At 41.0% G+C, this 16,092-nt stretch overlaps 1 protein-coding gene across 1 annotated transcript in view; it reads right to left on the bottom strand.

Moving 5' to 3' along the window:
• The window catches only part of il1rapl2 (interleukin 1 receptor accessory protein-like 2), a 506,271-nt gene that overhangs the window by 5,623 nt on the left and 484,556 nt on the right, over positions 1-16,092 (bottom strand). The window contains exons 10-13 of the mRNA XM_085419351.1: positions 15,113-15,253; positions 14,274-14,334; positions 8,143-8,255; positions 151-296 (exon numbers count right to left, since the gene is read on the bottom strand). Coding sequence (XP_085275477.1) covers positions 151-296; positions 8,143-8,255; positions 14,274-14,334; positions 15,113-15,253 — 461 coding nt within the window. The remainder of the gene's footprint in view (positions 1-150; positions 297-8,142; positions 8,256-14,273; positions 14,335-15,112; positions 15,254-16,092) is intronic.

The raw sequence follows: 16,092 nt of genomic DNA, 5'->3' as shown, positions 1-16,092 counted from the left end.
ACTAAAGAAACCTCTTGTGAGGTCAAAGGTCTTCACAAACCTAAAGAAGTCTTCTTGCCTTCTTTTTTCAAACTGTTAAGAATAATAATGCAATCAAGTTGGAAAAATGTCTGTCCTCTAGATTTTTACCGTTGACCTCTGAATTCATACCTTGATCTCCCCAGTAACAAGCATGGAGTGGAGGCGTGTCTCTATCTGGAAGATGCTCCAGCCTCTTTTGGCGACAAACTCTGGCGTTAAAACGATGATCAGACGTCTGCTCTGCTCCACGCTACGAGCCAAGTCCTCAATGTAGGCTGGGAGAGACACATGGAGAGTAAGAATAATGAATAGAGAAGGGACAACTCGGCAGATGGCCCCACCCCCTCCTGAGCCTGGTTCTGCCCGAGGTTTCTTCCTGTTAAAAGGGAGTTTTTCCTTCCCACTGTCGCCAAAGTGCTTGCTCACAGGGGGTCATATGATTGTTGGGTTTTTCTCTGTATGCATTATTGTAGGGTCTACCTTACAATATAAAGGGCCTTGAGGCGACTGTTGCTGTGATTTGGCGCTGTACAAATAAAATTGAATTGAAATTGAAAAAGAAAACTTTTCCTTTCATTCTGTTATTACTAAAAAGTTTCCATGAATATCCACATGATGGTGTAATACCAAGTTTCCTGTGTCTCCAGATTTTGTTGTGAGCCAAAACAGAAGTGACAAAAAAGCAGGTTAATAAGCTTTTGCTCTTAATATTGTCAGTGCTGAACTAATCCTGTAACAGTCGTGCATTTCTTTCTCCAGAATTACTGAGAGGTTTTAATTCTTGTTGGATTACACGGAAAGCTCCAGCAGCTTTGACGAAGACAAAGCAGGAGGCAAGAAGTGAATTACCATCACAGTATGTAAGGGAAACATCTCGCACAGCAACACTTGCCCCCGCTTCCTGCATGTGTCAAGTTCATTCGTCCATACATGCCTGAGGTGAGTGACGGGCAGATATAACGGAGTGACAGAAATGCTTGTGCAAGAACTTTGGCTCTGACACAGCACGATGCAGTCAGCTCTTAAATGGGGATCAGAGTTGTGCTGAGCCACCATCGCCGGTTGTTACTTATAACTAAGTGAGGAATATGTGAAGTTGACGAGGAGAAGTGGCAGGTGATGGGATGTGGACGGTGAGTTAATATGAGGTGAAGCTACTATGCTTCAGCATTAGAGTAGCCTCCACGCCAAACCCAGTGAAAACCTGTCTTAACAAACAACCCAATTACTTTTTTGCAACAGTGTGTGTGTGTGTGTGTGTCTTTTCTTGGAACACATTGCTCATTATTTCTAAAATTTGTAGTTACAGAAAAAGTATGAAAACTTTGTGTTCATTGAACCACAGCTCCCCCCACCCCGTCTAAATACCTCTCTCTTTCTCCATCTCTGCTAACTAAATTAATGACAGACTCTCCAACAACACATTGCAATTTCACGCTCAATTTGAGGGGCACAAATAGTACAGTACATCCCCAAATTCATTCTCTTTCTTTTCTGTTTCTCTTGGTTTGCCTTTCTGCCTCTCTTTTTTTACATTTTCCCTCTCACATTAACACCTCCTTGCCTCTCTCTTGCCCTTGACTGCTTCCTGCTCCCCCATTTGTGAGGATTATGTAAATCAATTAATAAAATAACCAGTGACCCTGTACCCACTGCTTTCTGTTCCTTGTTATTTATTTCTCGCTCTCCTGTTCATTTCAGAGGGTTAAGTGGAGTGAATAATTGAATGGTGTGTTTTGGGTCGCATTGCTATGCTGCTCTTTCAGCAACTTTGGTTACCAAAGAAAAGACTCTTGTTCAGTGTAGGCATATTTAAACCTGGAAAAAGTTACATGTTATATGCACAGGGGATATTTGTTTTTCGGATGTTTTCAGGGCAAACACAGGAAATATGACTTTTTCGTCTGCCGGGTGCGTCGGGAAGGGGCATAATTTTAGCTAAGGTCACGTAAAGTGTGGCTTTTCATTATGAACCATACTTAAGTAAACATATTTATGTATTTTAGGAGAAAATGTTAAATAATTCAAAGAGCACATATTAGCATGTGTCTTTTGTGCCACATTATACGGTTATTTCAGTCGGTGTATATTTTTTGGTTTGATGTTTTGAGGACAAGGAGACGTGGGATTTTGGTACCAAAATGCTAATACACAGGAAATGATAGCTGTATTACTTTATTTCACGCATTAGACCTCAGAGACCTCAGACATTACTAATTAGAATTAATATCCTATTTATTTAGATTTATTTATTTTTATACTACCTTTAATTGGACTGTCCAGTTTGCTTCCATACTGGTCTAGAGAGGCCTTTGCAGGATGTGCTCTTTTAGGTTTTTCTTTGAAAGCTACATATTCATTATATAAGACAAAGCAGTCAGTTTGAGGCAGTGTTAGGGACACTGCTTAATAAATACTTATTTAAAAACGTATTATTAAAATAATTAGAATGACACATTCCTCAAAGTACCACAGCAATAAAAATTATTTAGCATTAACAAACCACAGTGTACATGTTTAATGTTGATCAAAGGAGCTTGTAAAGAAAAGCGTCTGGACTTCTTTAAGTTGCTTGAAGACGTTTCACCTCTCGTCCGAGAAGCTTCTTCAGTTCTAAGGTCAAATGGTGGAGAGTCCCAGATATAAACCTAGTGGGAGTTTCCCCCCAAAGAGGGACAAAAGGACCCCCTGATGATCCTCTAATCGCCTGAGCCAAGATGTGAAACTGGGTGTGGGTCCCAATCAGCCAGAGTTTCGGGTGAGTTCATTGTGAAACCTGGCCCCACCTTATCATGCGAATTCATATCTGGGACTCTCCACCATTTGACCTTAGAACTGAAGAAGCTTCTCGGATGAGAGGTGAAACGTCTTCAAGCAACTTAAAGAAGTCCAGACGCTTTTCTTTACAAGCTTCTTTGACTACGATGACCTGGATGACTGAGAACCTTCACAGACATACGTTTAATGTTGATGTTTTTTTGAGATATCATTTGTATGAATTTGAGTGTTATATTGTTATATGTAACATTCTATGCATAAAAAAAATGTTGATAATATATTTTTAATTATCCAGATTACTTTAGGAGTCTAGGCGGAGATATAGAAGAGACATACGAACACAGACTATGATCGTAATATTTGTAACCATGTTTTTGGCCACTTGGTGAAGTCAATACTTACTCTGCTCTCCTTCTGACTTAGTGCTCAGTTTCCTTGAATGACTGAGTGAACTTTCTGGGCTGAAAATGTCTAAGGACACATATTGAACACTTCTGGTTCATATGACCCACCCAGCACTACACATTGTTCATTTTTTGTTTTCGTGCCCCACTCGCCCTCTTCCTTTGAATGTATTCACTCTCCAAACCGCAGCCTCATTTCATGCTCAACCATCTACCATTATCTAATAAAAATGCTGTCAAACCTAAAATAAGGATGTTGTCCCAGCTAGTGAACTAGTGATTAAGTGCAGAGGGGTGTATAAACACAGAGGGGAAGCCCCCAGCAGCTTAGGCCTATTCCAACGTATCTAAGGGTCGATTCGGGGTCAGCTGATGCAGCCCTAACTACAAGCTAATATAAACATATTGGACAACTTCATGCTCTCAACTTTGATGAAACGGTTTGGTGATGCCCCCTTCCTGTTCCAACAAGACTGCACAACTCTGCACAAAGGAAGGTCCATAAAGACATGGATGAGTGAGTTTGGTGTGGAAGCCTTGACTAGCCTGCACAGAGTCCCAACCTCTGTGGTCAACCAGAAAAAACACCTTTGGGATGAGACTGCGAGCCAGGCCTTCTCGTCCAACACCAGTCTGACCTCCCAAATACACTTCTGGGAGAACAATCAGATAATCCCATAAACACACTCCTAAACCTTGTGGAAAGACTTCCCAGAGGAGGTGAAGCTGTTATATCTGCAAAGGCGGGCTGACATCTAGATTAACAATGGGATATCCCTCAAGTTCATAAGAGAGGTCAGAGTGTTGGAAGTGCAAGATTGGTTTCACACATGCTACCCAAAACGACACAAATGTTTTTATGGGCTTTGCACCAGATATTATTAACAATACCTGTGTGAGCACCACATCCTGGTTTGATGACAGTCACATCTTTGCTACAAAAGACGTCAGTTGTATTTAGTGCCATGTTACCACATTGTTTGAGGTGTCTATATCTATATCTCTATATATCTATCTCTATAAATATAGAGAGATATATATATTGTTGTGGAAATTTTCCACTTAAATAAAGCCTGCAAATGAGCGGTGAGTGGTAGCTAACATTCTTTAATCCAAACACACAAAGACAGCAGACAATCAAGCCTGATGGAGCCCCTGCATGTCCGCGGGACAGACGGTCAGCAGAGTTCTCTGAGTCTAGCATGGCTCTCAGTTAAATACCTTCTTCAGGAACAAAAGGCAGTACACAGCTGTTTCACACCTTAAGGTTCACACTCCCTTGCTACTTCCCAGAGTCCTCGAGGAGACAAAAGACTCTGGTCTGCTTCCCCCAACTTCCTTACTACACCCCCACCATTTGTCTTACTGTATGGGTGTCAGACATGTTAAAATCCAGTGGCACCAAGGCATTATACAATAAAATAATGTGATTAATACATAAGTAAAAGAAATTCCTATACATATCTCTCTCTCTCTCTCTCTCTCTCTCTCTCTCTCTCTCTCTCTATGTATATATATATATATATATATACATACACAGAGATGGGCAGTAACGCGTTACTTGTAATCTGATTACTTTTTTCAAGTAACGAGTAAAGTAAGGGATTACTATTGCAAAAACGGTAATTGGTTTACCGTTACTTTCCCGTAGGAACGCTGCGTTACTGCGTTACTAAAACCGTGATTTTTTTGCAAGAATGTCTCACGACAGTGACGTAAGCGAGTGCGCCGTTAGTGACAACAGCTGTGTGCAGATCAACAATGGATCACATATCGATTGTGGGAGAGAGTATGAGCGTGCAGCGTTTAAAGCGTGGAAGTACTGACCTTACTTTGAGTTTGATTCCATAAAAAGTGACAAAAACATTAGCGTCCATCGTGCGTGGGAAGAAAACTTCTTTTTACAGCGAAAAAAACCCCCTAAACTTCCAAACAAGCACCGAGTGCGCAACGACGTAATGGGAAACTCACAGAGAAACTCGCGGATTCTTCAACTGACCGCAGCACACCTGCACCAGGGTAAAGCACCGCCTACGCCAGTCCTGCTTTACAGGTGAAAACAGAGCAAAAGGGCCGCTAGTCTTTGACTTTATTTATTTTCTGCTGTGTTTTACTTGCATCTATTTGAAAGAGTGAGTGTAAACACAAAAAATATTTTATTTTATGTGCTGGAATGTGCAGAAAATAGCTTTAAATGTTAAACTAATTCATTCAAGTCAGAGAATGTTGCATATAATTAAATTTTTGCTTGATGCATAAAGTTAAAAGATTAAAACTGACAAAACAAGTTAAAAAAAGAGACTTTTCCATTTGATTACATTTTGTATGATGGATTATGCAGAAAAAGTAGAATTGGGCTGAAAGATCTATCCTTTATCACCTATTCAGGTTGTAAATCGTGTTTTTAAAAAGTAACTAAGTAACTAAGTAATTAATTACTTTTGAAAATAAGTAATCAGTAAAGTAACGGGATTACTTTTTTGGGGAAGTAATCAGTAATCAGTTACTGATTACTTTTTTCAAGTAACTTGACCAACACTGTGTGTATGTATATATATATATATTAGGGGTGCAACGATATTCGTATCGATATTGAACCGTTCGATACAGTGCTTTCGGTTCGGTACGCATATGTATCGAACAATACAACATTTGTAATTTATTTTATCAATTTTCCTTCTGACGATGCTGTCTGTGTTGAGCGCTCAGTGAATCTGTGTTCGACTACTCCGCCTAGGCTGCACTGTCGAGCGCAGATCCACTGAGCGCTCAACACAGACAGCATAGTCAGAAGGAAGAGCGCAGGGCAAGCTAGCGAGACAGAAGTTAAGCTCTCCTTGCAACAGGCAAATTGAACCTCATTCAGATCTGGCGTTTGGAATTATTTTGGTTTTCATGTGACGTATGACCCTGAAGGTAAGTGAGTCATGGACTAAAGTAAAACAGTATGTTGGATGTGCCATGCAATGCTCAATTACATGGGTGTGAACTAGTGTGTTAGCGCAGTTAGCTCGTTAACGTGTTGGCCGTCTAGCCCCATGCACGGAGCGATCGGCGGTAGCTCGTTAACGGAGATTTGCCGTGTTGTGGCGTTAAGGTCATTTCAACGAGATTAACCTGAAAGCACTAGTGGGAACACAACGAATATGACTGCACATTTACACCGACATCATCCTAGTGCAAAGACAAGTGGAAGCAGACAAAAAAAAGCAAGCATGCTACTAACTTTAGCCGAGTCATTTAGACAGCTGTTAGCACATGATTCTCCTTATGCTGCTGAGAATATAGCCCAGAAGAAGCGGATAGTATAGCTTTTATTTTGGAAAGAGGCATTTCTCTGTAATAAACTCTCTTTTCCAAAGATGAGTGATTCCTCAATCAGATACAGGGCTTGCAATATCGCTAGCCCGATGTCCCGGAGCTAGCGATTTTTTCAGTCAGGCTACCAAAATCTATCTCTTCCCTGCCCGTCGGGCTATTGTAGGAAAAATATATGTCAATGCTTTTGCATTCTTTCAGAAATGTAGCTGGGTAATTATGTCATTGGCATCGGTGAGCCACTGTCAATATGTGACATATTGAAGTCGCGTTTGAATTTGCGCTTGTTTTTTTGCTTTCACTTTGCAATCGTGCGAACTGTGTATAGAGAGCGACAGCACTGATCTGTGAGTGATGATAATTTGTGCACCAATTCCTCTGACATTGTCTTATTAATCGTTAGCTTACTATGCAAACATGACAAGTGAAATCTCCCGCAGCAAGCTTAAACATGTGAGAGGTTGATCGCGCAGAGAATCGCTGAGCTTATGTGAGTCCGTGTGTAAAAGTAGCAGTATATATATTTTAGTTCTGCTGAGCCAAATAAGACAGGTCGGGGTGAAGAAGTGACAGCCAAAGAAAAGCTTACCACAAAACGGAGAAGTTATGACAAATCAGACTATGAGGCAAAAAGAAAGTGCAGCTTTATGGTTTCATGGACAAAAGAATTTTTGTGGCTGCAATATGATGAGCTAAATAACCAGGGCTGCACATAAGTGGTCCGCAGGTGCGCATTCGCTGTCAAAATAAAAAACACGCACAAGGGTTAGGGTTAAATTTAAAAACTGTACTTTTGAGTTAAAATATATATTTATAATTTTAATAAATGACAAATTAAAAAGGCATGAACATTTTTTTGTATCGAAAAAATATCAAACCGTGACACCAAAGTATCGAACCGAACCGTGAATTTTGTGTATCGTTGCACCTCTAATATATATATATATATATATATATATATATATATATATATATACACACACATGTACTGTATATATAAATACAGTATATGTGTGTTTGGGGCAGGGCAGGGATAGCTCAGTAGGTAAAGTGGTCGCCCCATGATCGGAAGGTCGGCGGTTCGAATCCACTTAACGGCTACCCTGAGGTACCCCTGAGCAAGGTACCGTCCCTACACACTGCTCCCCGGGCGCCTGCTTAGTGGGCTGCCCACTGCTTCACTGAGTGAATGGGTCAAATGCAGAGAAAAACAAGTAATTTCCCCATGGGGATCAATAAAGTATCCATTATTATTATTATTATTATTTGTGAATGTGCCAGGTTTGACCAGCATATTTTCCCCTCCAGTTGGACAGAGTGACACAGGAGCCAAGAAATGATGACAAATTGTGAGAGGGTACAAGCATGCATGCACGTGTGTGCGTACGTGTGTGTTTGTGAACAAATAAATGAAATTGTGGTAAGGCATGTGGTACATGTGGCGTACATCTGAGAGCTGACATAGATACGTGTGTGGCTGTAAGTGTGTTATGATGAAGATCCACATATGTTCTTATTTATTCTGACAGAGAGATGAATTCTGGGTAGCGGGGATTGGAGTTACACAGAGAGAGAGTGTGTGTGTGCATGTGTGTAGGTAGATACACAGATTTATACTTACTACTGCTGGGTATTAAATCTCTGTCTGGTATAAACAGCTTGTATCCATAATGTTTCTCCAAAACATCCGGCAAGATCTCCAAAGCAAATGTTTCCTCGTCGCTGCTCGTCCTGCTGGGAGAGGGAATAACAAACATGGCTCCAAATTCAAAATCAGATAACAGACAAATCAATCAGCGAATGCACTTAACTACAAACGCCTGCACACAGGTGGAAAATTAGAGGGGAACCCATCGTAAAGATGTGGGCTGCCCTGCTCTGTTAAACTCCACAGGAGAGATGGAGCACTACATTCCAGAAGATATTCCCTCATTTGATGTGCAGACGAGCACGTGTTGCATCTTCGTAGCTGATCTTGTGAGTACAAAGACTGTAGCACGTGATTACATCATTTTCTTCTCAGCATGCAGATCACTGCATTGTCATCCAGGAAGGAGCCACTTCCATCAGGACAGAGATGTTTAATCAGAGTGTAAAGGTGAACGCTTTGAGCAAATTTGTATTGATTCACGGTGAGCCTTCCTTCTGAGGTGACAAGTAAACTGAAGCTATGCCAACAGAATGCTTTCCTCAAAGTAACGGAGCCTCTCAATCCCCTCACTGTAGGGCTGTCAGGTTTAGTTTTTTGCATTTAATTTGGTCAATATCAAACATCTGCACATTTTATGAATTTATTTATTCATTTTTTGATTTTTAACATGACCAGGCTTACTGCTAACAATACAACAAGTAGTATTTTAATAAACATGTCTGTAGCCCAGACAAAATTTTGGCTAGCAAGTCCTTTTCATGTGGCTGCCACGCTTCGATATAAAAGGGAGGTTTGTCTAAACCGTTTCAACCACAGAAGCAAAGAACTATGCTCACAGGAAGTGTGTGTGTGTATATATATATATATATATATATATATATATATATATATATATATATATATATATATGAAAGCTAGTTTGAGCCACCATGGCATCATCTAGGGGTTACTGAAGCCTTACCTGTGGCTTTTTCTTAGCTTTTTGAAACCAGAGGCAAGGCAAGTTTATTTGTATAGGCAAGGCAAGTTTATTTGTATAGCACAATTCAACAACAAGGTGATTCAAAGTGCTTTACAGAGACATTAGAAACAAGAACAAATAAAAAGCATGATTTAAAATTGAATAAAACAAGCAAATAAACTAACTAACTAATTAACAAACAAACAAACAACAGTATATAAAATCAAAACAGATAAAATCAGAACAGTAGATAAAATCAGTAGTTAAGTGTAAGTTTTGAAATTTAAGCTTAAAGTGTGGATTTGGTGCTTTATTCAAATGCAGCTGAGAACAGGTGAGTCTTCAACCTGGATTTAAATAAACTGAGTGTTTCAGCTGATCTGAGGCTTTCTGGGAGTTTGTTCCAGATATAAGGAGCATAAAAGCTGAATGCAGCTTCTCCGTGTCTGGTTCTGACTCTGGGAACTGATAAAAGACCGGATCCAGATGACCTGAGGGATCTGGATGGTTCATACTGGGTCAGGAGGTCATTGATGTATTTTGGTCCTAAACCATTCAGAGCTTTATAGGCCAGCATCAGAACTTTAAAGTCTATCCTCTGACGGACAGGCAGCCAGTGTAAGGACCTCAGAGCTGGACTGATGTGGTCCACTTTTTTGGTCTTAGTGAGGACTCGAGCAGCAGAGTTCTGAATGAGCTGTAGTTGTCTGACTGATTTTTTAGGTAGACCTGTAAAGATGCTGTTACAGTAATCAAGCCTACTAAAGATGAATGCATGGACTAGTTTTTCCAGGTCCTGTTGAGACATCAGATCTTTTATCCTTGATATATTCTTGAGGTGATAGTAAGCTGACTTTGTTATTGTCTTAATGTGTTTTTCTAAGTTTAGGTCTGCATCCATCACTACACCCAAATTTCTCGCCTGGTTTGTGGTTTTTAGATGTATAGATTGAAGTTCTCTGGTGACCTGTAATCGTTTTTCTTTGGCGCCAAAGACTATTACCTCAGTTTTGTTTTTGTTTAGCTGGAGAAAATTGTGGCACAACCAGTCATTGATTTCCTCAATGCATTTACCAAGAGCCTGTACAGGGCCTCGGTCTCCTGGTGACATTGTGATATATATTTGTGTGTCATCTGCATAGCTGTGATAGTTTATTTTGTTGTTGTTTATAATCTGTGCCAGTGGGAGCATGTAGATGTTAAACAGAAGGGGTCCCAAGATGGAACCTTGGGGAACTCCACATGTGATACTTGTCTGCTCAGATGTGAAGTTACCTATTGATACAAAGTATTTCCTGTTTTCTACGTATGTTTTGAACCAGTTTAGTACAGTTCCTGAAAGACCTGTCCAGTTCTCCAGTCGTTTGAGTAATATGTTGTGGTCAACTGTATCAAATGCTGCACTGAGATCCAGTAAAACTAGGACTGACATTTTTCCACTGTCTGTATTCAGACATATGTCATTAAACACTTTTGTCAGGGCGGTTTCAGTGCTGTGGTTCTGTCTAAAACCTGACTGGAAGGCATTGTAGCAATTATTCTGTTTTAAGAAGTAACTGAGCTGTTGGGAAACTGCTTTTTCAATGATCTTACTTAAAAACGGGAGATTTGAGATCGGCCTGTAGTTGTTCATTTGTGTCTTGTCAAGATTGTCCTTTTTCAGTATAGGTTTGATTACAGCAGTTTTTAGTGATTCTGGAAACACACCTGATAATAAAGAAAAGTTGACGATCTCTAACAGGTCTGACTCTAAAGTCTTTGAGACCTTTTTGAAAAAACTTGTTGGCAGGACATCTAAACAGCAGGAGGAGGAGTTCAGTTGACCTAAGATGTCCTCCAGGTCTTTGCTGTTAATAGGTTGAAACTGTTTCATGGTGTTTAAACAGTTTTTCGGTGGACACAGTACATATCCTGGATCTGCTGTTGATGTACCAATTGCTTGTCTAATTTTTTGGATTTTTTCAGTGAAGAATTTGGCAAAGTCATTGCAGGCCATGGTCAAATGAAGTTCAGCTGCCACTGGCACAGGAGGGTTTGTTAGCCTGTCAACTGTAGAAAATAAGACCCGAGCATTATGGCTGTTTTTAGTGATGATGTCAGAGAAGTAGGACCTTCTTGCACTCCTCAGTTGTAAATTATAATTGTGAAGTTTCTCTTTATAGATGTCATAATGAACCTGGAGGTTTGTTTTTCTCCATCTGCGCTCAGCTTTCCTACACTCTCTTTTTTCATTTTTCACCAGTGTGGAGTTTCTCCATGGAGACTTTTTCCTTCCAGAGATAACCTTCACCTTAATGGGAGCAATAGTGTCCATTATATTTAACATGTTAGCATTGAAGCTATTGACGAGCTCATTGACTGACCCTCTGGGCAGGTCAGGTGTTAATGGGAAGACCTGGTTAAAAATTGCACTACTGTGTTCAGTTATACACCGTTTTGTGATCACTGTTGTTGATATATTTATGTGGGCTGAGATTTTACTTTCAAAGAAAACACAGTAATGATCAGACACGCCCACATCAGACACAGTAACCTTTGAAATGCTCAGGCCTTTGGAGATCAGTAGGTCAAGAGTGTGTCCTCTATTATGTGTGGCCTCTGTTACATGCTGAGTAAGCCCAAAGTTGCCCAGAGTGTTACTCAGGTCTTTAGTCCCTTTGTCCTGAGGGTTGTCCACATGAATGTTAAAATCCCCAGCAATAATTACACAGTCAAAATCAACACAGATCACAGACAGCAGTTCACTGAGGTCATTAAAAAAGTCTGTGCAGTATTTGGGAGGCCTGTAAACATTAAGAAACACAACTTTGGATGGGGCCTTCAGCTGTAAAGCCACATATTCAAAAGACTGAAAACTTCCAGGAGATAGCTGCTTACATTGAAATGATTCATTAAATAAGACAGCAACCCCTCCTCCTCTCCTGCTCGCCCTGACCTCACTGATAAAACTGTAGTTAGGAGGGGTCGTCTCGATGAGAACAGCTCCACTGTTACTTTGGTCCAACCAAGTTTCAGTTAAAAACATAAAATCAAGGCTGTGCTCAGTGATTAAATCATTAATTAAAAATGTTTTCCCAGCTAAAGATCTAACGTTTAATAAAGCCAACTTAAGTGTTTTAGAGGTATTACTTGTCCCCTCATGTTTGGGAGCAGTCTGTGGCACACAAGGTATGTTTACTATGTTTAAAGATCTTTTAGAGTGCAGCTCTCTGTGTTTTGACCAGGCCACATGTCTCCTTCTGTCACCTAAAAGTACAGAAATTTTAAAACCTTCTAGTAAACAGGGTCCCAGCTTCTCCTGGGAAAAGTCATCACTGCCATAATCCTCACAGCCCGGACCCTCCACACATCACACATCAGACTGCGGAGACAGGGCATGAAGAGGAACTAAGGGGGGCGAGGCTGGGCAATGTGACTTCGATTGCTCTGTTGAGGGTGGGGCTCGATGGCGAACCTTTGGCCGCTCTGGTGGGGGGTTTATGGGGGACAAAAAGGGATTGGGACGGGGGGTAGATCTGAGCCCAGCATTGACCCGCTCCATCATCTCCTCAGTGAATTTCAGGTGTGGGGAGGAGGGAGAAAGGGAGGGGGAGGAGGGTGATGGCCTGTCAGGGGTTTGGGGGACTGGGGAAGGTCGTGGTCCCTTGTCCTGGTCGTTGGTGTTGTTGAGAGAGTTGGAGGCAAATAGGGACCCCTCTTCTTGCCTCTTCTTGCCTCAGATGTCTCTCCTTTCTGAGGCTCTTCCCGGGTGGGGGCAAATGGAGCTCCTCCTCAAGGTTTCTGCTGGGCTTTGTCTGTTCTTGGAGTACTGTTTGTTCCTCTTTATGAGATAACTCCTCGTTTATCTCAGCCTTGGCACCAAGCACGGATGGATGACGTATGGAATAAAACAAGTTGGAGGTGAACAGTTTCACCCCTGACTTGTTAAAATTAAATCCATTTGCTTTGAACAGATGCCTGCGTTCCCAAAAAATATTAAAGTTGTCGATAAAATGCACTGAGTGGTCAGCACATGCTGATATAAGCCATTTATTCAGTGTAAACAACCTGCTGAATCTCTCGTCTCCTCCTCTGACCGGCGGTACAGGTCCACTGATGAATACAGCTGCATTCAGAGAGTTTACAGTGTTTAATAATCCAGTAAAGTCCCGTTTCAGAACCTCCGACTGTTGTTTGGACACATCGTTTGACCCTGTATGCAGAACAATGTTTGTCACAGTTGGATATTCATCTGCAATTTGAAGAATTCTCTCCTTCAGGTTGTTGACCATATCGTTAGGAAAGCAGAGGACTTTAGTGTTCTTACCGCACATCCTTTGTACATCCTTTACGGCAGAGTCACCCACAATCAGAGTTTCAGGCCTAGCCTTTAGCTTTCCCTGTGGCCTTTCACTTTTCAACAGATTTTCAGACCTTATTTCGCTGCTTTTAGATGGATGGTTGTCCGATATAGATCCAGGGTCCTTTGATAGTGGAGCAAATCTGTTCTGCAGTTTCACATTCAGTTGTTTTGGAGGTTTGTTGTTAACCTTCCTATTCACGGTTGTCCAGTCCTGTTTCCTCCCGTATACAGGGGTAGAAGAGCTTCTCTGTCTCGTAGGAAGTGAAGGCCAGTCGGTTTCAGAGATTTCAGCTCGCTGTGCCCTGCCTGTGATACGTCCTCCCCCTTCCAGGAGACATGATTTATGTCTTGGTTTTGCACCAAGACAGAGGAAAGATATGACTGAGAAATTGAGGACAGCTTATATGACAACAGTTCATCATCATCTTTGACTCCAAAAGAGAACATAATTTATGAAATGAATGTAATGTTTTAAATATGACTTATACAAAGGCACTGAGCCCATGAACTCCTCAGCAAAGGTAATCCCTTTGTTATGCGTCTTTTCACAGATCCCCCTGCAGGATAAAGGCGCTATTGCATCAGCTTCGCTTTCTCTATGTATCTCTACATCAGAGACAATCAGAGCTTTTCTGCAGGTCAAAGGGGGCAATGCTGATTTGATTTCAAGTATTTTGTGTTTGCTGCTATTTGAAGGAACTGAACATGATATTTGTTTCATTTGTATCAATCCTCACTTTAAGTTTAGCGCCTAATCTGTTTACACAGCACTGCACAAAAACATCCAAGAAACCTGACCTGCCCAATGAGTCGAGGTCCACTTTAGTATAGGACAGATAGGCATCATACTCCTTATTATCTGTGGAGAGAGACAGAGAGAGCATGGGACAGTAAATAAGAGTATTTGGAAGATTTGACAAATCACTCAACAAGGCTTCCCCGTCTTTCTGTGAGTACAGTGCTTCATACAGTATATATATGTTAGCAGTTTCTGTGTAATTATTGCACTAAAAGACAGCAGACAGCTCCTGATCATCAATACATGTAGACTTGATGAGAAAACCGTAATTCATGTTTTGGACTTGTGAATGCACGGCTAAGAAAATCCAGCTGCTTTAGGACCTAAACTTGAAATCAATACTTTAAATCAATACTACAAACTCACATCTTTATAATTTTCCTTTTGGCCGATTCGCTGTTTTGTTCGGGGAGTGATCTTGCATTGCTTTGTCAGTGTAACTTTTTAAAAGTGCTGCACAAGTAGCTCCTTATTCCATCAATAGATGAAAAAAAGAAAAACACATTTTCATTTACTCTGCTGTTGTTTCTATTAATTGCCTTCTTTGACTTCACTACAGGCTTGTGCATCTTATGTGCTGTACAGTGTTGTACTGTGAGACTCATCCTGCAGTCTGTGTTATGCTATGTGTAGAAGCCCTACAGGAAAATCCTACTTCAATAGCATAATTCCTTTGCTTTACTTTGTTTCATTCGCAGCAACAGTCTAACTCTCATTTTGCTCCATGTTTGTAGTTCTCTGATCTTCCTATTAATGCTGATACCGCTCAGCGCTCTGATACCTGTCTGACCCCTTCTGCAGTGTGCTGAAGAAAAAGGGAGCACTCAAAATAGCTTACCATCTTCAGTTTCATCACTCCCAAAGTGTCTCCTGTAGCAGAGCATGATCTCCAGGTTGTAACATTTATAAAGTGCGGTTAGGACTCCCAGCAGCAGCAATATGACCCCGAGGCCTCCAGCTAACTCCAGACGGTACATATCTGCCAGAGATACACAGCAACAAATTTATATCAGTGATCAGTCTGCTTGGAGGAATACTAACTGATGTAAGAACAAAATTCCCCCCCAATAACTCAGAGCTTTTCAAAACATATTTAGATAATGCTTTTTTTTTAAATAAACTGCTCACATCTGACTGCTTTGACAACAATCTTACTTCAATTATCTTCAGATTGGCACATTTTTCCAAATCGGCAGTGAAGCTGGAAACTCATTCACTCACACAAAATACACAAACACACACAAACATGCAGAATGCTGATATCAGCTTTTCATTTGAATGTGTTTTTTGATAACTCGCAGCTGCATTTAGAGGCGTTATTAACGGCCTGCAAAAAAAAAAGCGCAGAAAACCACACCAATGAAGCCCAGAAAAAGACAAATGCACACAGAAACACACTGGACCAGATGCGCTAACATGAGAGTCACAAAATCATCTGGCGGTCTATTTAATTAGAAGCTAATAAATTAACAAAGACCCTACAATAGAGAGAAAACTCCAACAATCAGATGACCCCTCGACGAGCAAGCACTTGGCCACAGTGGGAAGGAAAAACTCCCTTTTAACAGGAAGTAACCTCTAGCAGAACCAGGTACAGGGAGGGGCGGGGCCATCTGCTGCCACTGGTTGGTGTTGAAGGTAGGGCAAGGTTGTTGATATCTCTGGCTTTACATTTCTCAAAACAGAGTCGTCTACAGCACTTCAGTAGCTCATTCAATGCATTCATGCAGCTGTGGTAGGGACGAGGTAGACACATGCAGATGTTAACACTTATGTTAGCAGACAGACGTCAGCCTTTGAGTTTTATTTAATGCAGAA

The sequence above is a fragment of the Rhamphochromis longiceps genome, linkage group LG2 (assembly GCF_057381845.1).
Source record: "Rhamphochromis longiceps isolate RC_006_pf linkage group LG2, R_longiceps_female_GT1.1, whole genome shotgun sequence".
In the NCBI taxonomy this organism is placed as follows: Eukaryota; Metazoa; Chordata; class Actinopteri; order Cichliformes; family Cichlidae; genus Rhamphochromis; species Rhamphochromis longiceps.
The sequence above is the reverse complement of the archived record's forward strand: the minus strand, read 5'-3'. Positions and strand labels throughout refer to the sequence as shown.